We start from the raw sequence: 26,166 nt of genomic DNA, 5'->3' as shown, positions 1-26,166 counted from the left end.
TCCTTCCTGGCCATATGTGTCAGGTTTCCCAATCCCCCCCAGCGCACATGCTCAGGCAATCTGAGACCGGGCACCCAAATCAGTGAGACTTCTTTATTGCAGGAAATCCCACAGCAGAAGCTTAATGGTTACACTCTTCAGAAATCACATAGCTGATGGTCAGTAGCTATCGGTTCTATGCAATTCCAGAACAGTCCAAAGCTAAACACTAGCTTTCTGGAGCAGATGATAAAGCAATCCATCTGGAAGCACATTGAAAAAAATGTAGTGATTACTCGAAGCCAACATGGATTTGTCAAGAACAAATCCTGCCAGATGAATCTGATCTCATTTTTGGATCAAGTCACCTCCCTTGTGGACCATGGGAACGCTGTAGATATCATATACCTTGACTTCTGCAAAGCTTTCGACAAAGTGCCCCATGATCTCCTGATGAGCAAACTAGCTCAAAGTGGGCTAGATGAAACAACGATCCGGTGGATCCACAGTTGCCTACAGAATTGGACTCAAAGAGTGCTTATCAATGGGACCTTCTCAAGCTGGGGAGAGGTAACGAGTGGGATACCACAGGGCTCAGTCCTGGGCCCAGTGCTCTTCCACATTTGTATTAATGATTTGGAGGAGGAGGAGGCGCAGGGGATGCTGATCAAATTTGCAGATGACACAAAATTGGGCGGGACAGCTAATACTTTGGAAGACAGAAACAACATTCAAAGTGATCTGGACAGACTGGAGTGCTGGGCTGAAAACAACAGAATGACATTTAATAGGGATAAATGCCAAGTTCTGAACCTAGGAAAAAGAAACCAAATGCACAGTTACAAGATGGGGGATACGTGGCTCAACAACATGACAAGCAAGAAGGATCTTGGAACTGTTGTCGATCACAAGCTGGAGATGAGCCAACAATGTGATGTGGCTGCAAAAAAGGCAAATGCTGTTTTGGGCTGCATTAATAGAAGCATAGCTTCCAAATCCCGGGAAGTACTAGTTCCCCTCTAGTCAGCACTGCTTAGGCCTCATCTGGAGTACTGTGTCCAGTTCTGGGCACCACACTTTAAGAAGGATGCAGACCAACTGGAGAGGGTTCAGAGGAGGGCAACGAGGATGATCAGGGGACTGGAAACAAAGCCCTATGAAGAGAGACTGAAAGAACTGGGCATGTTTAGCCTTGAGAAAAGAAGACTGAGGGGAGATATGGTAGCACTCTTGAAGTACTTGAAAGGTTGTCCCAGAGAGGAAGGCCAGGATCTCTTCTCAATCATCCCAGAGTGCAGGACACGGAATAATGGGCTCAAGTTACAGGAGGCCAGAGTCTGGCTGAACATCAGGAAAAATGTCCTGACTGTGTCAGAGCAATACGACAATGGAACCGATGACATAGGGAGGCGGTGGGCTCTCCCACACTGGAGGCATTCAAGACGAGGCTGGACAGCCATCTGTCAGGGATGCTCTGACTTGGATCCCTGCATTGAGCAGGGGGTTGGACTCGATGGCCTTGTAGGCCCCTTCCAACCCTACTATTCTATGATTCTATGTTTCTATGACTACTACCATGACTGAGATCCTCATCAACGTGGTTTCTCCATTGCCATCTCCATGGTTCTGAACGCAAGGGAAGGGACTCTGGATTCCTGAGTACCTAACTCACACAATCCTTTCATGGAGTTCCAACCCCAGATATGGAAAGGGAATGATTTCTGGAATGAACCCATCAGGCAATCAAAGGATAACTTCTTGAAAGGCCTAAACAACCCACACCCATAGAGAGTCCAACTTTGACTCTTTTGTTGATAACTCCAGGCTACATGGTCAAGGCCCATCAAGATCGAGGAAAGGGCATACCCACGCACGCAAGGAGTTCCAGGCCACCACTTTCGCACTGGCAACTCCACGCTCCATGAGTTCTGGCGGAGGGAAGTCCAAAAGTCGTAGATCAAACCCAGCCTGCCAGTACTGAGCTGACTGCAAACACAGACACACAATCCACAGCAACTGGAGCTCAAGTCCATGAAAAGCCTCACAGCACTTTTCATGGCAAGTCCTTAACAATCCAGAGTTCCAGTCCAGGTGCAGAGGGCCTCCAAAAGCCCAGGCGATGATGGATCCAACAGAGAAGGCTTCGGGCAATGAAGGCGAGACGTTCCTGCAAAGGCTCCTCGCCTTTGCATCGGCTTAACAGGGAAGGCGTGACTGCAGGACCCCGCTCCGGATCCCTTGGCAGACGAGGGCCCGTAGCCTTCCGGCCAGGCCCCCGTCTGCACAGGGCGGCACCGCTCAGCCCTCCAGCAGCGACGCTTCAGCCTGGGCAGCCCTTCTGCACCCCCCCCACCTCTGCCAGGTCCTTACGGACAGGTCCCAGCCTCCCTCCTGCCAAGGCCGGACCAGCAGGTGGAGGGGAGTCAGGCGACCCCCTGGCTCTGCTCGGAGAACACTGACAGAGTGACGCTCACACAGACTCTGGCGTTCCGGAAACTGAATAGGCCCCAGCCCTTCCCGGCGACTTCCAATCAAATCCTGGCTATAGCCTCCAAGGCCCACTGCATAGCTCCAGAATTTCAGTACCTCTGTATTCTCCCAGCCTCTTCCTTGATGTAGCACTGTAGAGCGAGCGGGCGTGGAAGGAATGCATCAACTATAACTTCAGGACCTGCCGCTGTGGTGCTGTTCTCCTTTAAAAAAAAGTAACCCTTTTTATAAACTTCTGTTAGGACGTTGCCACCACCCTCCTCCCCCTGAGGAGAGAACCTTCAATGTGTGCGTGTTTGAGCAGGTGTATATTCACAGACTCTGGCTTATTTCTTTCCTAGTATCATCTAACCCTTGTTCTGGCAAAACGAGACCGAGAATGGTGTGGTTTGAAAGAACAAATCAGAACCGAAACTTCATTTACAAGGTATAAGATGTTTCAATGCAGTTTGAGTTTTATGTGGTAAAACTGTTGTTTCAAGGTTTATTAATTCCTTGCCTGCCCTACCCCTTCTAATAATAAAACTTTAAAATAATAAATAGACCTCCCTCCTCCTCCCAGGGGAATCTAACTGCCCCCCCCCCCCGCCACAGGCTGGAGCCTGGTGCCCCAATCCTACTGCTCACGAAGCCAGTCCCTGACTCCCCCTCTGAAGAAAACCAAGTGCCCCTTATTCCCTTCTCCCCCCACTGAAAAAGGAACGGCCAATCAGGAGACACCATTTAAAACCAGAACTTTCACTCCCCGCTCCCCCCTACTTACCATAGCCTTTAGGAGAAAGGATCATGCAAACAAACTTTCAAAAATACAATTAAACAACAAAACAAAATACCATTTCATCACAGTCCCCAATTTGCAGGGCTTTAAAAGGGGGTTAGACAAATTCCTGGAGGAGAAGGCTATCAATGGCTCTATGCTACCTCCAGTATCAGAGGCAGGATGCTTATTTACACAGAAGCAGGATGCTTATGTATGTTGCTGAGGAACATGGGTGGGAAGGTGCTGTTGCACTTGGGTCTTGCTTGTGGGTTCCCAGTCTCCAGCTGGTTGGCTACTGTGTGAACAGAATGCTAGACTAGGTGGACTCTTGGGCTTTCTTCACATGGAGCTTTCATCCTGCGACAGAGATTGCTCCTTCATGGAAGTTTGCGGGCTCTTTACATGACGCCGTGACCCGCCAGGGCATCTCCTGCACCAAATGCCCTTCGTTCCGTTTTTAAATAGATCGCAGATAATGAGCTATCAAATTACCCGTTGTGTTCCGCTTCAGTTTCCTCTGTGAAAAGAGGAAAAGCGGCAAGAAGAGGAGCGAGATCCATGAAAGATATGGAAGACTCAGATACAGGGAGAAGGAGGGGGAAAGGGGAGGGAGGAAAGGAAGCTGGTGAAAGAAGGAGTTGCATTTAAAACAGAAGCAGAAAGCCCCATTTTAAATGCAGGATTCTAGGCTGGTGTAGAGATACCCTTGGTCTGATCCAGCATGGTTCTTCTTATGTTCCTGTGTCTGCCCGGGCATGTTTGTGGCCCACTTGTCCATTCATCACAACCCTCAGTTTAGATGCCAAGCGGACATTTGAGCTAATTTCCCCACCACTTGAGCCCGGTGCATGGATGTCTTTATTCTTCCATTTACCTTTTGCTACATTTGCTTAAAATGTGTAGGTTTGTTTGTAATATATAAACTAACTGCATCCATTCTAGAGTGCCTATTGCCAGCCAGTTAATCCCCAAGAGTTGTTACTGTATATTTTTTATTCTTGTGTGTTGAATAACATCCCCATGTTCAAAGAGAACTGTGTGTGTGTTTGTGTGTGCCAAGACACACTATGACCAAAGTTCAAAGGTCCCTTAGATGGGTGTGTCTCTGAATGTGCATATGCTCACACACATGTCTGCAAAGGTCATTCAGTAACAATGGATGTGTTTGGGTAATAAGCTGCTAGTTCCCTATTTCAAGCCCTCAAATTGTCTTTGGGAGCTTGGCTAGAAAGTACATTTGTACTGATCCATTTGTGAAACGCAGTCCCATTCTCCAGAAGCACACCGCACATGTCCACTCAGCAGAAAAGAGGTGAACGTCCTCTAGTTAATCCCCCCTCCCAACCATAAATGACTAATTTCAGGGACTGAAGGGGATTCCTCTGGTCCAGGATCAAGTCTCTGGGCATTATATATAGAATCTCAGGCAGCACAGCCCAATCGGAACCCAAAGGGAATACATACACAGAAGCTTTATAGACAGGCCCACATTTTATAGTGAAAGGTGTAAGCTGATCGTCAGGCATACAGTCGATCATGAGCAGAGACCTTGGGATCTCCTGGGCATCAGTACGTGAGCAATTTTCTCTATGGTCAGCCAAAGGTGTTTGCTCCTCCAAGAACTGCCCCCTGCCATCAAGATGAAAGATGTTGCAGGGACAAGATGATGCAAAAGGTGAGTCCAATAAAAGGTGCAATGAAATGTATAGAACAAGTAGCCCATTTTGAGCTCATGAGAACGCTTCTTTGATGGAAACTGACTTTCAAAATGTGATGGCTCTTTCATAGCCAAACAAGCCCTGTCAAAGGCTCTTTTAGTGCTCTCTTCTTCTCCAACAACAATATATAGGGCAGGTCTGGATAAATTAAAAAAATGTTGTAGCTGAGTGGTCTATTACAATGGTTTTCCTACTTTCTGTCTTCACTTTGCACATTGATGGCAGTCAAGGAACCTCGGTATATCTGCCAAGTTGCCGCAGACTCTGGGGCACGTTCTTGGGTGCACTCTCGGTTCACAGGGGGAAACAGGGTTGGGCTTTGCTGTTAGCCCCTGTGAAGTGAGAGGGTACCTGAAACTGACACCCTTCTGCCTCTACGCATTGCCGATGAAAATTCAGGAGTACTGGGCAAGCTGTCTTTCAGCTGCTCTTCTCATGGAAGAATAAGCTTCGAAAGGACTGACGTTTCCCTGGAAGACAGTCTGACAACCATATTTGACAATATTTGGTGGTTCGTTTGCAATCATTTCTATTGCTACATAATATTCCAGAGTTGACATTTACTGTTATGTTTGATCTTCTAGCAACCGATATGTAAATAACATGTTATAGTATTATTTCGTATCTGATAGCATATGATACATAACATGCACTGGTAATTAGTATCTGACTGTTGAGAGCTTATATTTGTTTGCTTGTACATTGCATTGAACGTAGGTCATAACATTCCAAAAGAAGATACACTAGTAAAAAAATAGTACACGGCAAAAGATATATAGCCATAAAAAAATGGAGAAGGGCTGTATTACAGTGGCAGAGCACCTGCTTTGCATGCAGAAGGTTGCACGGTCAGTCGCTGATGCCATCCATTTCCAGTTAAAAGGTCAAGTAGTAGGTGACGGAAAACGCTTCTCTGCCCGAGATGACCCTGGAGAACCACTGCCAGTCAGAAGAGGCAATACTGGGCTTGGATGAACACGTCATCTGACCTGGTATCAGGCAGTTTCCCATGCAGCCATGCTGCTTACCCAGTGTCTGAGCTCACAGGGACTCTTCCTAAGCCTGCTACCCAACACAACGGAGGACATTTCTTGACATCTCGGATGGGATGCTGCTCTTCTTTTGGAAGTAACGCTGAGATGTTACTTCATCTTCGACTGAAAGAACTGGGCATGTTTAGCCTTGAGGAGAGAAGATTAAGGGGAGATAGGATAGTGCTGTTGAAGTCCTTGAAAGGTTGTCCCAAAGACGAAGGCCAGGATCCCTTCTTGATCCTCCCAGAGTTCAGGACACGGAATAATGGGCTCAAGTTACAGGAGGGCACATTCTGGCTGAACATCAGGAAAAAACATCATGACTGTTAGAGCAATACGACAATGGTACCAATTCCCTAGGGAGGCGGTGGGCTCTCCCACACTGGAGGCATTCAAGACGAGGTTGGACAGCCATCTGTCAGGGATGCTCTGACTTGGATTCCTGCATTGAGCAGGTGGTTGGACTCGATGGTCCTGTAGGCCCCTTCCAACCCTACTATTCTATGATCCTCTAGTTCCTTCCTCCATTTTCAGTAAGAGAAAGTTATCAGCAACACAAGTCGGGAATTCCTTGGTTGGGCCATGTTTTGCAGAATTTGTCTCCCAACAAATATCGGGGAAATTGAAGTCCCCGATTACTACTACATCATGCTTCCTTGAAACATTGGCATACTATTCTAAGATTCTATGTGAAAGATACCTTTTAAAATTGCAATTAAGCCACAGGGCTGTTGTGCAGCTGTTGTGGAAAAGGCAAATTCCATGTTGGGAGTAATTAGGAAAGGAATTGAAAACAAACCTGCCAAAATCATACTGGCCTTATAGAAATCTATGGTACGACCACATTTTGAGTACTGTGTACACTTCTGGTCACCACACCTAAAAAAAGATATTGTAGAATTGGAAAAGGTGCAGAGAAGGGCAATCAAGGGGTTGGAGCATCTCCCCTATGAGGAAAGATTACAACATCTGTGTCTTTTCTTTTCTTTTTACCTTAGAGGAAAGGTGGGTGAGGGGAGATATGAACGAGGTGTACAAAATTATGGATGGTGTAGTGAAGGTGGATAGGGAGATATTTTTCTCCCGCTCTCATAATAGTAAAACCTGGGGTCATTCTATTATTTATTTCATTTCATTTCATTTCATTTCATTTCATTTCTATACTACTCAGTAGCTGAAGCTCTCTGAAGCTGATGGTTGGGAGGTTCAGGACAGATAAAAGGAAGGACTTCTTCACACAGCACATAGTTAAACTATGGAATTCGTTACCACATGTTGCAACGAATGATGGCCACCAACATGGATGGCTTTAAAAGGGGATTCGACAAATCCATGGAAGATAATGCTATCAATGGCTACTAGGCCTGATGGGTATATGTACCTCCAGTATCAGGGGCAGTATGCCTATGCATATATCTCCCCCTATGTATAGGGGGAGATATGCCCAATTAAAATGCAAAATTCCAGAGGTTAGCCAGAAGAGATAAGGAATTATTTTTACACAAGCAATGCGTGGAAGTGGAAGAAGATAATAGAATAGGAAGGACAAGAGACCTCTTCCAGAAAATTAGGAACATCGGAGGTAAATTCCAGGCAAAAATGGGTATGATCAAAAACAAAGATGGCAAGGACCTAACAGAAGCAGAAGAGAGCAAGAAAAGGTGGCAAGAATATATGGAAGATCTGTATAGGAAGGATAATAATATCAGGGATAGATTTGATGGTGTGGTCAGTGAGTTAGAGCCAGACATCCTGAAGAGTGAGGTTGAATGGGCCTTAAGAAGCATTGCTAATAACAAGGCAGCAGGAGACGACACAGGTGAACTGTTTAAAATCTTGCAAGATGATGCTGTCAAGGTGATGCATGCCGTATGCTAGAAAATTTGGAAAACACAGGAATGGCCACCAGATTGGAAAAACTCAACTTCTATCCCCATACCAAAAAAGAGAAGCACCAAAGAATGTTCAGACTATCGAACAGTGGCACTTATTTCACATGCCAGTAAGGTAATGCTCAAGATCTTGCAAGGTAGACTCCAGCAATTCATGGAACGAGAATTGCCAGATGGACAAGCTGGGTTTAGAAAAGGCAGAGGAACTAGAGACCAAATTGCCAATATCCACTGGATAATGGAGAAAGCCAGGGAGTTTCAGGAAAACATCTATTTCTGTTTTATTGACTATTTTAAAGCCTTTGACTGTGTGGATCATAACCAATTGTGGCAAGTTCTTGGTGGTATGGGGATACCAAGTCATCTTGTCTGCCTCCTGAGGAATCTGTATAATGACCAAGTAGCAACGGTAAGAACAGACCACGGAACAACGGACTGGTTTAAGATTGGGAAAGGAGTACGGCAGGGTTGTATACTCTCACCCTACCTACTCAACCTGTACGCAGAACACATCATGCAACATGCTGGGCTTGATGAAGCCAAGGCTGGAGTTAAAATCGCTGGAAGAAACATTAACAATCTCAGCTATACAGATGATACCACTTTGATGGCTGAAAGCGAGGAGGAGCTGAGGAACCTTATGATGAAGGTGAAAGAAGAAAGTGCAAAAGCTGGGTTGCAATTCAACCTCAAAAAAACGAAGATTATGGCAACCAGCTTGATTGATAACTGGCAAATAGAGGGAGAAAACGTGGAGGCAGTGACAGACTTTGTCTTTCTAGGCACAAAGATTACTGCAGACGCTGACTGCAGCCAGGAAATCAGAAGACTTTTACTTCTTGGGAGGAGAGCAATGACAAATCTTGATAAAATAGTTAAGAGCAGAGACATCACGCTGACAACAAAGGTCTGCATAGTTGTTGTTGTTGTTCAGTCATTCAGGCGTATCCGACTCTTCGTGACCCCATGGACCATAGCACGCCAGGCCTTCCTGTCCTGCGCTCTCTCCCGGAGCGTGCTCAAGTTCATATTCATTGCATCGGTGATGCTATCTAGCCATCTCATCCTCTGCCGTCACCTTCTCCTTTTGCCTTCAGTCTTTCCCAGCATCAGGGTCTTTTCCAGAGAGTTTTCTCTTCGCATTAGGTGGCCAAAATATTTGAGCTTCAGCTTCAGTATCTCTCCTTCCAATGAACACTCAGGGTTGATTTCCTTTAGTATGGACTGATTTGACCTCCTTGCAGTCCAGGGGACTCGTAAGAGTCTTCTCCAGCACCACAGTTCGAAAGCATCAATTCTTCGGCGCGCAGCCTTCCTTATAGTCCAGCTCTCACAGCCATACATTACTACTGGGAAAACCATAGCTTTGATTAGACGGACCTTTGTCGGCAAGGTGATGTCTCTGCTTCTTACTATGCTGTCTAGGTTTGCCATAGCTTTCCGCCCAAGGAGCAAGCGTCTTTTAATTTCATGGCTACAGTCACTGTCTGTGGTGATCTTGGAGCCCAAGAAAGTAAAATCTGTCACTGCTTCCATTTCTTCCCCTTCTCAATGCCAGGAAGTGATGGGGCCAGATGCCATGATCTTCGTTTTTTTAATGTTGAGTTTCAAACCAGCTTTTGCACTCTCCTCTTTCACCCTCAACAAGAGGCTCTTGAGATCCTCTTCGCTTTCTGCCATTAGGGTGGTATCGTCTGCATATCGGAGGTTGTTGATAATTCTCCCGGCAATCTTAATTCCGACCTGTGATTCATCCAACCCGGTGTTTCTCATGATGTACTCTGCATATAAGTTAAATAAGCAGGGTGACAATATGCAGCCTTGTCGTACTCTTTTCCCAATTTTGAACCACTCGGTTGTTCCATGTCTGGTTCTTACTGTTGCTTCTTGACCCTCGCACAGGTTTCTCAGGAGACAGGTAAGGTGGTCTGGTACTCCCATCACTTTAAGAATTTGCCACAGTTTGTTGTGATCCACACAATCAAAGGCTTTAGCGTAGTCAATGAAGCAGAAATAGACGTTTTTCTGGAATTCTCTTGCTTTCTCCATGATCCAGCGAACGTTGGCGATTTGATCTCTAGTTGCTCTGCCTCTTCGAAACCCAGCTTGTACTTCCAGTATTTCTCGGTTTGCATACTGCTGAAGCCTAGCTTGTAGGATTTTGAGCATCACCTTGCTGGCATGTGAAATGAGCGCAATTGTGCGGTAGTTTGAACACTCTTTGGCGTTGCCCTTCTTTGGAATTAGAATGTAAACTGACCTTTTCCAGTCTTGCGGCCATTGTTGAGTGTTCCAGATTTGTTGGCATATTGAATGCAGCACTTTCACAGCATCATCTTTTAGGATTTTAAATAGCTTAGCTGGAATACTGTCATCTCCGCTAGCTTTGTTGTTAGTAATGCTTCCTAAGGCCCACTTGACTTCACTCTCGAGGATGTCCGGCTCAAGTTCAGTGACTGCACTATCATGGCTATCAGGGACATTCAGATCTTTCCTGTATAGTTCTTCTGTGTATTCTTTCCACCTCTTCTTAATCTCATCTGCTTCTGTTAGGTCCCTGCCTTCTTTGTCCTTTATCATGCCCATCTTTGCACAAAACGTTCCCTTGAGATCTCCAATTTTCTTGAAGAGATCTCTAATCTTTCCCATTCTGTTGTTTTCCTCGATTTCTTTGCATTGTTCATTTAAGAAGGCCTTCTTGTCTCTCCTTGCTATTCTCTGGAACTCTGCATTCAGTTGGATATATCTTCCCCTTTCTCCCTTGCTTTTCGCTTCCCTTCTTTCCTCAGCTACTTGTAAAGCCTCATCAGACAGCCACTTTGCTTTCTTTCTTTTTCTTGGGGATGGATTGAGTTGCTGCCTCCTGAACAATGTTACGGTCCTCTGTCCATAGTTCCTCAGGCACTCTATCAGGTCTAATCCCTGAAATCTATTCCTCACCTCCACTGTATATTCATAAGGGATATGATTTAGGTCATACCTGAATGGTTTAGTGGTTTTCCCTACGTTCTTCAATTTAAGCTGAAATTTTGCAACAAGAAGCTCATGATCTGAGCCACAGTATTGTGGTCTTGTTTTTACTGTCCACAGCTCCAGGTCTTGTTTTTACTGACTGTTTAGAGCTTCTCCATCTTTGGCTGCAAAGGACATAATCAATCTGATTTCGATATTGACCATCTGGTGATGTCCATGTGTAGAGTCGCCTCTTGTGCTGTTGGAAAAGAGTGTTTGCTATGATCAGCATGTTCTCCTGGCAAAACTCTATTAGCTTTTGTCCTGCTTCATTTTGTGCACCAAGGCCATGCCTGCCTGTTATCCCAGTGATTTCTTGACTTCCTACTTTAGCATTCCAATCCCCTATGATGAAGAGGACATCTTTTTTTGGTGTTAGTTCTAGAAGGTGTTGTAGGTCTTCATCGAACCAATCAACCTCAGCTTCTTCGGCATCAGTGGTTGGGGCATAGACTTGAATTACTGTGATGTTGAATGGTTTGCCTTGGCTTCGTACTGAGATCATTCTATCGTTTTTAAGATTGTACCCCAGTACTGCTTTTCCCACCCTTTTGTTGACTATGAGTGCTACTCCATTTCTTCTAAGGGATTCTTATAGTTAAAGTTAAAGCAATGTTAATAGTTAAAGCAATGGTATTAACCGCATAGTTAAAGCAATGGTATTCCCCATAGTAACCTTTGGCTGCGAGAGCTGGACCATAAGGAAGGCTGAGCGAAGGAAGATAGATGCTTTTGAACTGTGGTGCTGGAGGAAAATTCTGAGAGTGCCTTGGATTGCAAGAAAATCAAACCAGTCCATCCTCCAGGAAATAAAGCCAGACTGCTCACTTGAGGGAATGATATTAAAGGCAAAACTGAAGTACTTTGGCCACATCATGAGAAGACAGGATACCCTGGAGAAGATGCTGATGCTAGGGAAAGTGGAAGGCAAAAGGAAGAGGGGCCGACCAAGGGCAAGATGGATGGATGATATTCTGGAGGTGACGGACTCAACCTTGGGGGAGCTGGGCATGGCGACGGCCGACAGGAAGCTCTGGCATGGGCTGGTCCATGAAGTCACGAAGAGTCGGAAGCAACTGAACGAATAAACAACAACATGGCTATGTACACCAGTTCCTGGGGAACATGGGTGGGAGCGTGTTGTTGCACTCATGTCCTGCTTGTGGGTTTCCTGTGGACAGCTGGTTGGCCATTGTGTGAACAGAATGGTGGACTAGATGGACCCTTGGTCTGATCCAGCACGGCTCTTCTTATGCTCTTATGGCTGCTGTTAGGTTGGTCTCCATGGACATATTCTGCTGCCAGGAAATAACTGACATACCATTTCTAAAGTTGACTTTGGCAATTGCTGGTTTTGCAGCTGGAACACATCCTGAGAAAGACCTCAAAGAGTGTAGCAAGTGGGTCATCCTTTTCCCCAAGTTGTTCCCACTTAAATGGTTGAAGAGTTGCTCCCTCAGATAATGTTAGGTTGCCTCTCTGCATTTGCAGTTTGAATCTTAAGCCTGTAGTTGTACATATGCAAGTATGCCGTCATGTAATTTCGGTGTATACCAGACTGAACATACAATACAGATGTCCAAATACAATATTCTGTACAATTTCCAAATATGTTTCCCACTGTTCCCCCAAATTTATGAGTGTGTGGAAGTTTTCATATCTGTTCGTCTTTTGTACTGATTTCCCTAATTCATTCAATGAATTAGGAAATATCCCCAGGTATATATGATGAAAACAGGTGATTTGCACTCATGGATCCCAAAGGGTAAAACACAAGGAGCAGGGAAAGAAATTTAAAAATAACAGGTATATGTAGAGGTTTTCCAGAAATTATAAAGCAAGTCATAGGTTTTTGAAACTGGAATTTTTTGTGTGTGAAAAATCTATCGAAGAAATTTTCATTCATTTCAGGTGCTAGTATAGGAAGTAGCTATGGCTGAAAATGTTTTATTGATTTCTTTTTGTATTTTATCCTCTTTCACTCTTCAGGTTGTAGTGTGGAACATGCTCTTCATGTCCTCAACATGGCAACAGTCAACCAAACAGGCAACACACTTATGCAGTTCATCTTGAAAGGGATCCCAGGGCTGGAACATGCTCACATCTGGATCTCCTTTCCATTTTTTTCCATGTATCTCATCGGCATGGTGGGGAACTGTGGGCTTCTCTACATCATCTGGACAGAAGAGGCCCTTCACAGGCCCATGTATTACTTCCTCTGCATGCTCTCTGTCACAGACATTGTCATGGGTACATCTACAATGCCGAAAGCGTTCTGCATCTTCTGGCTAAACCTTAGAGAAATTGACTTCAACTCCTGCCTGGTCCAGATGTACTTTGTCCACACCTTCACGGGGATGGAGTCTGGTGTCCTCATGCTCATGGCCCTGGACAGATTCGTTGCCATCTGTTACCCACTGAGATACGCCACCATCTTGACCAATACTGTCATTCTCAAAGTGGGGTTGGTTACCTTCCTCAGGGCAGCATTCCTCATCCTGCCTTTTCCTTTCTTGGTCAGGAAAATGCAATATTGTAGCACCCATGTCATTGCTCACACCTACTGTGACCACATGGCGGTGGTGAAGTTGGCCTGCAGCAGTATCCGTGTGGATGCGATATATGGCCTGACCGTAGCCCTGTTGATAGGAGGCTTTGACATCTTCTGCATCACCGTGTCCTATTTCATGATCCTGAAGGCCGTTTTGGGCCTTTCCTCCAGGGAAGCACGGAGCAAGGCCTTTGGCACCTGCACTGCTCATGTTTGCGCCATCACCATCTCTTATACCCCTGCATTCTTCACCTTCTTTGCACACCGCTTTGGGGGCCACCGTATTGCTCCTCATGTCCACATCATTATGGCCAATCTTTATCTCCTTCTCCCCCCCATGATGAACCCCATTGTTTATGGAGTGAAGACGAAAGAGATCCGTGAAAGTGTCCTAAGGCTATTCCATAAGGGAAAGACCATGACGCCTCAGAACCACTGAAGACGGCAGATGGAAAAAGGTTACACAAGCCAGGCTGTCAAGAAAGATGCCCATCTTATATCCTCATTTTCAGTACATCTCACTTCTTCTGATGTGCAAGGCCTGAATTTCAGCCAGTATTCCTTCTCCAGGTGAAGGAACAAAGCTCAGCTCGTTCGGACATAGCAGTGAACATTCAATAGCCTTCAAACCACCTTCCAGCCACCATGACAGTAGTACAAAGTCTTCCCATCTAATTTCAATGGTGCACTGGGAAGATGATAATACCCCCTCCCCCAGATTTTTCCTACCTGCTGAATAAGCACCACATTTTCTAGAAAAGTTCAGGTCCAACTAGTTAAGGAAATACATTTTTGAGGTACCATGCAGAAGAAACTTGCTGTATGTTCTGCCTGACAGGAAACAAACATGTCTATGTTGGAAGTGATATGGCAGTGCATAACCATGTTGGCGTGGGGCCCCAACAGCTATGTAAGGAGCCAGAGGGCTATACAGGCCAGTGTGTGGCAGACGTATCAAATGGACCCTATGAGACGGGAATATGGGAAGCTGCCTAGGAGCATAAGAAGCTGCCTCATATTAAGTAAGACCCTTGGTCCACCTAGCCTAGTGCTGTTGACACTGACTGGCAGCAATGGCTCTTCCTCCAAAGTTGCAGGCAATGGCTCTTCCAGCCCTACCTGGAGATGCTGCCAGGGATCGAACCAGGCACCTTCTGCACGGAAAGTGGGGGCTCCGCCACTGAGCGATGGCCCCTCTGCTATTGGATGGGGAATTCATGGGATGAGATCCAGTGTGGGAATCCAATAATCTGGGTTGTTCAGGGGAATTTTTTTGGGGGGGCTCCCTCTTAGAGGGACCCCCCACCATGTACCCAAGTCTTGGGAACTGAAGTTTCTCTCTTCCCCATAGCCCATTTAAATGGCTTTCAGGGGGCATATAAACTAGGGCCACTTTGGTCCAAAGCCCAAATAATGAGGTGAAGTGGGCTGATATGGAGGTGCCTCGTCTTGCTACATAGGAGATCAAAACAGCACCAAGGTGCCCCGAACCAAAGCGGGTCGGGTCACCTATGAGGCACCTTGGTCTACCTCATATATTCGGAGCTCTTTTTATGCCTTCTGTGCAGCCCAGGCAGGCTGTCTCCAAAATGTATCAACTTCTGAAAGATCATGCGGAGGGGCAGGAGGAGGGAGGGGGAAGGGGAGAGGACGCGGAGGTGCCAAATCTACCCATTTGAGAGAGATCCGGCCATCAGGAAAGGTGGGGCAAGGGGAGAGGAGGGGGGAGGAGGAGGATGAGGGAGTGAGCTTTTCTGTGAGTCAGCCTCCGTTTGCTCATTGTGAGAGAGGTGGTGTTACTGGAGAGGAGAGGGCAGTCTGAACATTATTTGGCTAGAACAGTGGTCTCCAAAGTGGGGGCACGCACCCCAGGGGTGTGTGTAAGACGATCCATTGGGGTGTACAAGCCGCCTGACGATTGAGCAGCCTCCCACTGCCCCGACAAGCCGCTATTTGTACTTCAAAGAAACCCGCAGCAGAGTTTAGGGAATGAACTCCTCACTGCTTCAACACCTAACTTGATTATCTCTTTATGAACTGTGGTTTGAGGTTCTGAGAAGAGCACATTTTACCAGCACCTTGCACAAAAACTAGTCGGCTAAACTGTCTGAGATTTGGCAGGTGAGATGCCCTCTGGGGGCCTGAGGGGGGTCCAGATTTCAGGCACTTCTGTGGAAACAAGTGAAAAGTTATAGCTCTTTGCTTTGAGAATTTTTGTGGGAAAAAATAAAATTTTACCTGCACCCAGCACAAAATCTAGTGGGCCAAACTGTCTGAACTTTGACAGATGGAGTCCCTTGTGGGGGGGCTGAGAGTTCCCTACATTCATTCATTCATTCATTTCATGCATATATAATAAAAAATGAAAAAGTTATGTCCATTTGTGTTTTCCCATGCAAGTCAATGGAAAAATGCCCAAAACGAGTGATTGGGGTGTGAGTGTGTCATAGAATCATAGAATAGCAGGGTTGGAAGGGGCATACAAGGCCATCGAGTCCAACCCCCTGCTCAATGCAGGAATCCAAGTCAGAGCATCCCTGACAAATGGCTGTCCAGCCTCGTCTTGAAGGCCTCCAGTGTGGGAGAGCCCACCACCTCCCTAGGGAATGGGTTCCATTGTTGTATTGCTCTAACAGTCAGGAAGTTTCTCCTGATGTTCACCCAGAATCTGTCTTCCTGTCACTTGAGCCCATTCTTCCGTGTCCTGCACTCTGGGATGATCGAGAAGAGATCCTGGCCTTCCTCTTTGGGACAACCTTTCAAGGACTTGAAGAGCGCTATCATATCTCCCCTCAGTCTTCTCTTCTCAAGGCTACACATGCCCAGGTCTTTCAGTCTCTCCTCATAGGGCTTTGTTTCCAGTCCCCTGATCATCTTTGTTGCCCTCCTCTGAACCCTCTCCAGCTTGTCTGCATCCTTCTTAAAGTGTGGTGCCCAGAACTGGACACAGGACTCCAGATGAGGCCTAACCAGGGCTGACTAGAGGGGAACTAGTACTTCCCGGGATTTGGAAGCTATGCTTCTATGAATGTAGCCCTAAATGGCTTTTGCCTTTTTTGCAGCCACAACACATTGTTGGCTCATATCAGCTTGTGATCGACAACAATTCCAAGATCCTTCTCGCTTGTAGTGTGGTTGAGCCATGTATCCCCCATCTTGTAACTGTGCATTTGGTTTCTTTTCCCTAGGTGCAGAACTTGGCATTTATCCCTATTAAATGTCATTCTGTTGTTTTCTGCCCAGCGCTCCAGTCTATCCAGATCACTTTGAATTTTGTTTCTGTCTTCCAAAGTATTAGCTATCCCACCCAATTTTATGTCATCTGCAGATTTGATCAGCATGCCCTGCACCTCCTCCTCCAAGTCATTAATAAAAATGTTGAAGAGCACTGGGCCCAGGACTGAGCCCTGCGGTACCCCACTCGTTACCTCTCCCCAGTTTGAGGAGGTCCCATTGATAAGCACTCTTTGAGTCCGATTCTGTAGCCAACTGTGGATCCACCGGATCGTTGTTTCATCTCGCCCACTTTGAGCTAGTTTGCTCATCAGGATATCATGGGGCACTTTGTCGAAAGCTTTGCTGAAGTCGAGGTAGATGATGTCTACAGCATTCCCGTGGTCCACAATGGAGGTGACTTGATCAAAAAATGAGAACAGATTCGTCTGGCAGGACTTGTTTTTGACAAATCCCTGTTGGCTTCGAGTAATCACTGCATTGTTTTCAAGGTGCTTCCAGAGGGAAGCACCTTGAAGGGAGCCATGTGAAGAGAATCTCCCCTTAAATCCCAAATGAAACATCTGTGGGGACAGCTAAAGACAGTATTGAGTGATTTTTTAATCTAAAACAAAGAAAGATATAATTTTGCATGTGAATTTTTGTACTGAGTCTTGAGGTTCGCTGTTCATTTTCCAGCCTCGGTGTCTTCATCAGGTTTTCGAAGCATGTGTCGGGGGGAGGCTATATTGCGGGATATGCCTCTGCATACCGTTTGCGGGGAACCGGGTGCTGGTGGTGTCGCGCTGTCATCCTGCTCGTGGGTTTCCTGCTGGGGCCGCTTTGTGAACAGAGTGCTGGACTGGAGCGGCCTTTGGTCCCCAGAGAGGCCTTTGGGTCCTGAGATGGGAAGCTGCCACCACCACCAGGGTTTACGGCTGCATTTAGGCTAAGTGACCAGCTTTACGCGATGCCATTTGCATCCTTGTTTTGGGCTGTGATAGGCTACGTAACTATTTGCGTAGCCTATAGCGTGAACAGGGATGCAGATGGCGTCCAGTGAATGGCTGCATTTAGGCTAATCGACCAGCTTTATGGCCACAAATGGCACCCACTACGCCATTTGCGTCGGGGGGACTGACTTACACTGAGATACGGCACGGCAATGGCTGCCAGCCGTATTGATTTTCTCCTGCCCTGTGGAGCTGGCCTGGACGGATTCTGGGGGGAGGAACGGATCACCTCCCCCCCCGGCAGACCCCGCAGATGGCAGGTAAGGGGATTCGTACATCCCTACTGGCAGAAGGTCGTCAAAGACGGGGCCCTCTTTGGCACGGGATTCCAAGGCCTGGGGGGAGCCACCAAGGAGGCCGTTTCTGCCATTCCCACACATGTGCTTCACGTGTTTGTTTGTTTATTTATTTCATTTCTATTCCGCCCAATAGCCAAAGCTCTCTGGGCGGTTCACAAAAATTAAAACCAAACAACACACAATAAAACAATTTAAAATATATAGAACATTAAAACCACAATATAACAATACAACCACAATAAAACCTAGCAGCAGTGCAGGAGTTTAAAATACAGATTTAAAACAGCAAAGATAAAAATTTAGAAAGCTAAAATGCTAAAATGACTGGGAAAATAAAAAAGTCTTCACCTGGCGCTGAAAGGAATACAATGTAGGTGCCAGGCGAACCTCACTAGGGAGCTCATTCCAGAGCCGGGGTGCCACAACAGAAAAAGCCCTCCTCCTAGTAGCCACCCGCCTCACTTCCTTTGGCAGGGGCTCACGGAGAAGGTCCACTAATGATGATCTTAAGGTCCGGGCAGGCACATATGAGAGGAGGCGATCCTTCAGGTAACCTGGCCCCAAGTCATTAAGGGCTTTGAATGTTAACACCAGCACTTTGAGTCGGGCCCGGAAATGGACTGGCAGCCAGTGCAGCTGGAAAAGTACTGGCGTAATATGAGCTCGCAGGCCAGTCCCTGTTAACAATCTTGCTGCCCTATTTTGGACCAGCTGAAGTTTCCAGACCATTTTCAAAGGCAGCCCCATGTATAACACATTGCAGTAATCCAGACGAGAAGTTATCAGAGCATGGATAACTGTAGCAAGGCTATCTCTGTCCAGATAAGGGCGTAGTTGGTATACCAGCCTAAGCTGATAAAAAGTGCTCCGTGCCACTGAGTTCACCTGTGCCTCAAGTGACAGTTCTGGATCCAAGAGCACTCCCAAACTATGAACCTGATCCTTTAGGGGGAGTGCAACCCCCTCCAGAACAGGTTGAATATCACCTAGCCGGGCAGACGAACCACCCACTAACAGTACCTCCGTCTTGTCTGGACTGAGATTCAATTTGTTAGCCCTCATCCAGTCCATTACTGTGCCCAGGCACTGGTTCAGAACAGCCACTGCCTCACCTGGTTTTGATGAGAAAGAGAGGTAGAGCTGGGTGTCATCTGCATATTGATGGCACCTCAGCCCACACCTCCGGATAACCTCCCCCAGCGGTTTCATGTAGATGTTAAACAGCATGGGGGATAAAATAGAGCCCTGTGGAACCCCATGGCACAATTGCCATGGCACAGAGCAATAATCCCCCAGCACCACCTTCTGGAATCGGCCATCCAAGTAGGAGCGGAACCACTGTAGTGCAGTGCCTCCAACTCCTAACCCAGACAACCTATCCAGAAGGATACCATGGTCGATGGTATTGAAAGCCGCTGAGAGGTCCAGGAGAATCAACAGGGTCGCACTCCCCCTGTCCCTCTCCCGGCAGAGGTTATCCCACAGGGCGACCAAGGCAGTTTCCGTTCCAAAACCAGGCCTGAAGCCCGACTGAAATGGATCTAGATAATCCGTTTCAATCAACAGTGCCTGGAGCTGTCCTACAACCACCCGCTCAAGCACCTTGCCCAGGAAGGGGATGTTGGCCACTGGCCTATAATTGTTAACATCCTCTGGGTCCAGGTTAGGCTTTTCAGGAGTGGTCTAATTACCGCCTCTTTTAAAGCGGCAGGCACCACTCCGTCTCTCAAGGAGGAATTTACAACCTCCTGCACCCAGCCGGACAACCCCTCCTTGTTTGATTTAATAAGCCGTGAAGGGCAAGGGTCAAGCACACAAGTGGTCGGTCGGACTTGGCCAAGCACCTTGTTTGCATCCTCAGGCCTCAGTAACTGAAACTCATCCAATAAAACTGGACCAGATGGTGCTCTGAACACCTCTACCAATGGAACTGCATTAATGGTGGTGTCCAATTCATGACGAATCTGAGCGACTTTATCCTCAAAGTGCCGTGCAAACTCGTCACAGCGTGCTACCGAGGGTTCCACCGTCTCTCTCCCTGGCCCAGAATGTAACAGGCCGCGAACCACTCGGAAAAGCTCCGCTGGACGACACTGAGAAGATGCAATGCTGGTGGAAAAGAACTGCCTCTTTGCCACCCTCACCGCCACAGAGTAGGCTCGATAGTGGGCTCTTACCTGTGTTCGGTCAGACTCAGCACGAATTTTCCTCCACCTGCGTTCTAGCCGTCTCCCCTCTTGCTTCATTGCCCTCAGCTCAGGTGTATACCAAGGAGCTGGCCAGGCTCTGCTCAGAGGGAGAGGGCGCTTGGGCGCGATCGTGTCAACCGCCCGAGTCATCTCTGCATTCCACCGAGCGACCTGGGCTTCGACAGGAGCACCACCAGCCATACCAGCAGGAAAATCCCCCAGAGCCCTCTGGAATCCATCGGAATCCATTAATCTCCAGGGGCGGACCATTTTAATAGGTCCCCCACCCTTGCAGAGGGGAAAGGTCGCCAGGAGTCTAAACCTCAGCAGGAAGTGATCTGACCATGACAAAGGGACAGATGTTAATTCCTCCACTTTCAGATCACCATCGTCCCGCCCAGTCAAGAAAACCAGATCAAGCGTGTGTCCTTTTATATGCGTTGGGCCGATGACATGTTGGGACAGCCCCATGGTTGTCATGGCGGCCATGAAGTCCTGAGCCGCCCCGGATACAGCAGCCTCGGCATGGAAGTTGAGATCCCCCAGGACCATCATCCTAGGGGTCCTCAACACCAAATCTGAGACCACCTCCGTCAGCTCAGGCAGGGAGTCTGATGGGCAGCAGGGTGGGCGGTACACCAACAGAATCCCTAATCTGTCCCGGATACCCAACAGAAGGTACAAACACTCAAGATCTGCACTCGAATGAGCAGGAAGCCTGGAGAGGGAGATTGAATTCCTATAGACCACGGCAACCCCCCATCCCCGACCCTCAAGTCGGTGTTGGTGCTGCTGGGGCACAGCTGGGAGAGAGTGACCCCTCCCAGTTCCCTCACCCAGGTCTCAGTAATACATGCCACGTCAGCCCCCTCATCCACAATCAAATCATGGATGAGGGAGATTTCAGTTTGGGCCGACCTGGCATTCAGCAGCAGCACCACCAGACCCGAGGGCAGACTGGTAAGGCTGCCAGGAACCATCAGGTTGGGGGAAGAACCAGAAGAGGGGACAGCTGTAAGGTGTCTAGCCCCTCTTCTCCTCAGAGAAGAGTGTTGGCAGGACAGAACGAAGGGCCCCTCCCAAAAGCGCTTAAAGCCCAGGCCGGTCCATATGGACGGATGCAGCCTTTCAGATAAGCTCGCCCCAAGTTGTATGTCAAACAGCATGTTGAATTCCATATGGAAATGGACAGGTCCAGCGGAGGCTGGTGGTTCCAAAGTCAGTGGGGCTGTGATTCCGCTCTGGGCATCAGTCTGAACCACTCAGCGCTCTAAAGGAGCTCTCCAAGGCCCTGAACCCATTAGAGGGATGGGGCTCAGCTCCTCGGATAGCTCCTTTCGCGTTCTGGCTGAAACCCAGAGTGGATTGACAGCCCCGTTGACATCAGAGCCACCAGCCTCCACTGGACCAGTAGCCAATGAAGCTGTTGCAACACGGAGTCACATGCTCACCCCCTATAACTGACCCCAGTCCACAGCCAAATGTATGCGCATGACTTCATGCCAACACCTGTGGGAGAACCCTTCTCCAGGATGGTGCTGAAGACTGCTGTTGTTCGAGAGGAAGCCCTGGGGCTGTTCTTGGAGCTTATTGCTGCTGTCTGTTTCTAGAGAGCCTACCGTAGTTTTGCGCCGTAGATGCAGAGATGAAGAGGTGCTTGGGTGAGTTTACACTGGAAAAGGTAGGAAGGGGTAGTTCATATTCTTTTCCAAAAGTAGACCTGAGGATGGACGGATGGACAGACAGATAGATCGGAGGCAACACTTAACTAGACATTCTCAAAAAGAGCTGTAGGATACTGTGGACATTTCCTGGCATGTATTTTGGACCTGTAAATCTGGCCAACAGCACTGCTCACACTGTCCCAGGGATCAATCTCCCCTGATGCTTTGTCCCTCCCTCCTGCCTATGCACCAGGAGCTGTGGGACAGATAGTTCTTAAGAGAGCGTGTCACACAGGAAAGCAGGAATCTTCCTGTCTCTCAGACGACAACTCCCAGTTCACCTGCACCAGCCCACTCTCTCTGTTGGAGAAGGGCCCGGGGCAGCATCTCCCTGTTGAGAACGTTGCTTGTTCTGCGCTAAGCTAATGCTGTCTCTGACTGGCTCTGACATCTCTCACCAGCTCTGGGCAATGGGTGCATAGACATAGGGAAATTCATCCCTATAAATATCCTCAGGCACCATCTACACTCTAGCCTCAAGTCTTTTCCTCGTGGTAATGGGGTTGCAGCCTGGGCTGGGACGCCTTGCGCCCCAAGCCCCAGGAGTGTGGGCCCTTTGCTATGCCCGGACTCTGTCAGACGAGTGCAGAATAAGGTGGAACTATTGCTTCCTATGACTTGGAAATAGGGATCCCTCAATGTCCAGTCTGGGGGGGCGGGTCCACCGCAGGGCAATTTGGGCCATTTGGGACCCCATGGATTCCTCAGGAGCACTTCCACATCTGCTGGAGTTAGTGGAGTGGCTCTCCAGCTTTCTAAAAGATGCGATAGGCTAATGGCGGCTGCCATTAGCCCATCGCGGAAAATTACAGCCGTCAATGGCGCATTTTACACCATTTGCAGATGTAAAGCATCCTTTTACATAATTGCAGCTGTTTGCAGATGTATTTATGTAAAAGTCAGTGCTTTACGGCCGCAAACGGCATACAGTGCACCATTTACGGCTGTAATTTTCCTGTGATAAGCTAAGGGCAGCCGCCATTAGCCTATCGCGTCTTTTAGAAAGCTGGAGAGCTGCCCCGCAGGAACTCTGGCGGGCGCAGAGGTGAGTGCAACTGGACCGCTGTGGACTCCGGAGGTTGGATTCTTTGGGATCCAGCCTCATTTGGGTGCGGGGAGGATTTCTCCAACATCCCTACGTGGTGGTGGTGGTTCCATATTCCTTGCTGCCATTTTACCTTTGTTGTCCTTGTTGCTGCTGCTGTTGTTCATGCACCACCACAGACGGTGCCGGGTCTGCTGAAGAGGACACAGCGTCCTCAGCCGCCTTCTCTCTTCTGACTTCCTGGCCTTGGAGCCCACTGCCACGGGAATCTTGGGCCTTTGGCATAGCGCTGCTGACGCCCCCCCTGTCCCCCCTGCCACCAACCCCCCCGCTGGCCACTGACACCCTGCCTGCCTGCCTGCCCACCCCACCCCACCCACCACTGCCAACCCCTCATGTTGCGCCTGCCCAGTACATTCTCTGTGGTTTTTCAGGCACCAGGCTAAGACCACACTAATTCCCCAGACTTTTTAAGAACATAAGACCAGCCAGGCGGGATCAGACCAAGGGTCCATCTAGTCCAGCATTCTGTTCACAGAGTGGCCCACCAGCTGTCGACCGGGAACCCACAAGCAGGGCATGAGCGCAACAGCACCCCCCCCCCATGTTCCCCAGCAACTGGTGTACATAGGTGTACTGCTTCTGTTATTGGAAGCAGCACAGAGGCACCAGGACTAGTAGCCACTGATAGCCTTATCCTCCTCCAGGAATGTGTCCAACCCCCTTCTAAAGCCATCCAAATTGGTGGCCATCCATCGCTACACCCTGGGGTAGCAAATTCCATACTTTAACCCTGCTTTGTGTGAACACGTCCCTCCCTTCCTCTGTCCTGAATCTCCCACCACTCAGCTTCAGGGGAGGACCCCCTTGGGTTCTAGTGCTTCGCGAGAGGGAGAAAAATGTCTCCCTCTCCACGCTCTCCACACCATGCACAGTTTTGTACACCCCATCATGTCTCCCCCGACCCTCCTTTTTTCCAAGCTGAACCAGCCCGGCTGTTGTAACCTTCCCTCACAGAGGAGATGCTCCAGCCCCTTGATCATTTCGGTTGCCCTTTTCCGCGCTTTTTCCAGCTGTACAACATCGTTTTTTAGGTGTGGTGACCAGAACTGTACGCAGCATTCCGAGTGTGGCTGCACCACAGCTTTGCGTAAGGGGCAGCATGACACTGGCAGTTTTATTCTCCACTAACATCATGGCTTTTCTATCCTTTTATGAGCTCCTGATTTCCCTTTTTGGCCACCATGTTGATCTCTGTCCTAGGACGTGTACTGCTCTCTTGTGATGGTGTATTCTCACTACGAATGGGAAAGCCTGGGTATTGTTTCTTTCTCAGTAAATAAGGAAGTACCTGCTTTACCCCCAACACATGGAAGGACAAGCCCATTTGTCTCCGTCAGCACTCATGCCCTCCCACCCCAGGCTTCCGGGAGGAGGCTGAGCTGGGATTCCAAGCAACCTATGTCACAGGTCCCTCCAACACAACATTCTGCCTCCGCTGGACCTCCCAGACCCTTCCTGCTGGCAGACACAGGGAGGCACCGTCACGCTCCGCCATCGCAGGTCCTGGCTTTCAACCGGTGTTTTCAGCAGTGACAAGAGGTGAAGTTCTAGACGTTACTGACAAGTTGAAGGCAGACAGATCACTGGGTCTGAGGGTTCTTAAGAAGTTGCATGTGAAATTGCTGACCTTCTAACAAAAACATGCAACATGCACCAAAGGACTAAAGAGCCGGCAAGGTAATGACAATTTTTTAAAAGATATCCGTGCGGGACATTGGAAATTACAGGCCAGTTAGCTTAACATCTGTTCTGGGTAAACTGGTAGAAATTACTGTTATTATCATGATCACCATCATGATCACCACTACCACCACCATCACATTTCTATACCACCCAGTATCCAAAGCTCTCTGGGTGGTTTACAAAAGGTGAAAACCTTAAAATGCAATATAAAACATAATATAAAAACCGTTTGCATTAGATTTTTTTTTTTAAATCAATAAAATCCCAGGATCAGTTAAAACCTTATCATATGATGTCCAATCCCTGGGAGTAGAGGAAGGTCTTGGCCTTGCCCCAAAAGGATGACCATGTGGCTCCAGACAGATCTCACTGGGCACCAGGTGGACCACCACAAAAGGCCATCTCCCTGCTTGCCATCACCCCAACCTCCCTTGGAGGAGGCACCTGGAGGAGAAACTCAGATTCCGGTCTTGTTGCTAAAGGTAAAATTGTCAACCATACAGAAGGACAAGTCTTGCTGAAGAAGAATCAGCAAGACTTCTCCCTGTCTCACTAACCTTTTAGAGTTCTGTGATTCAACAAGTGTGTATAGGGTGATCTGGCGGACATTGTTGACTTGGATTTCCAAAAGACTTTTGACGAAGTCCCTCACCAAAGACTCCTGAGCAAACCTAGCAGTCATGGAATAACAGGAGAGGTCCTCTCAGGGATTGGTCACTAGTTAAAGAATAGAAATAATAGAGTGGGCATAAAAGGACAATTCCTGCAAGGGAGGGATGTAAACTGCGGGGTCCCCCAAGGAACTGTATTAGGACTGATGCTTTTTAACTTGTTCTTAAACCATCTGGAGTTAAGGGTGAGCGGTGAGGTGGTCACGTCTGCTGATGGTTCCAAAGTATTTGGTGTGATTAAAAGAAAAAGGCACCGCAAAGAGCTCTGAAAGCATCTCTCCAACCTGGGAGAATGGGCATCAAGATGGCAAATGCAATTCAGTGTAAGCAAGTGTAAAGTGATGCATGTTGGGGCAAAAAATCCTAACTTCACTAGATGCTGATGGGGTCTGGGCTGGTGGTGACTGACCAAGGAAGAGAACGTGGAGTTGTGGTGGATAGCTCGATGAAAACATTGACTCAGTGTTGGTGGCTGTGAGCAATACGAATACCATGCTGGGGAATGCAGAAAAACAGGAAAATGATTTGGAATGATACTGCCAATGTCCTAATGCCTTATTACAAATCTATGGGGTGACCACACTTGGAAGACTGTGTACAGTTCTAGTCCCCATGCCATGTAGAGCTGGGGCAGAAAACGATCAAGGGGCTGGAGCAGCTCCGGTATGGTGATGGGTTCCAACGTCTGGGGCTCTTTAGCTTAGACAAAAGGATGAGCAAGTAGGGAAAAGTGTTGAGGTCTATACAATTATGTATGGTGGGGAGGAAGTGGATAGAGAGGCGTCCTTTCCCCTCGCTTATCATATTAGAATCCAGTGACGTTAAATGGT

At 47.9% G+C, this 26,166-nt stretch overlaps 1 protein-coding gene and 1 long non-coding RNA gene across 2 annotated transcripts in view; both read left to right on the top strand.

Annotated features, from left to right (window-relative positions):
- Window positions 1-26,166, top strand: part of LOC146349206 (uncharacterized) — a 178,027-nt gene that overhangs the window by 12,271 nt on the left and 139,590 nt on the right. The gene's annotated exons all lie outside the window — the stretch shown is intronic.
- On the top strand, window positions 12,769-13,875 carry LOC146349215 (olfactory receptor 52N4-like). Its single transcript, XM_084841897.1, has one exon. It carries the CDS (start codon window positions 12,910-12,912, stop codon window positions 13,873-13,875), a length of 966 nt encoding a protein of 321 aa, XP_084698023.1. The 5' UTR covers window positions 12,769-12,909.

Source organism: Heloderma suspectum, chromosome 3, assembly GCF_057233095.1.
Source record: "Heloderma suspectum isolate Gila_16-S chromosome 3, 16-S_ref, whole genome shotgun sequence".
In the NCBI taxonomy this organism is placed as follows: domain Eukaryota; kingdom Metazoa; phylum Chordata; class Lepidosauria; order Squamata; family Helodermatidae; genus Heloderma; species Heloderma suspectum.
The sequence above is the reverse complement of the archived record's forward strand: the minus strand, read 5'-3'. Positions and strand labels throughout refer to the sequence as shown.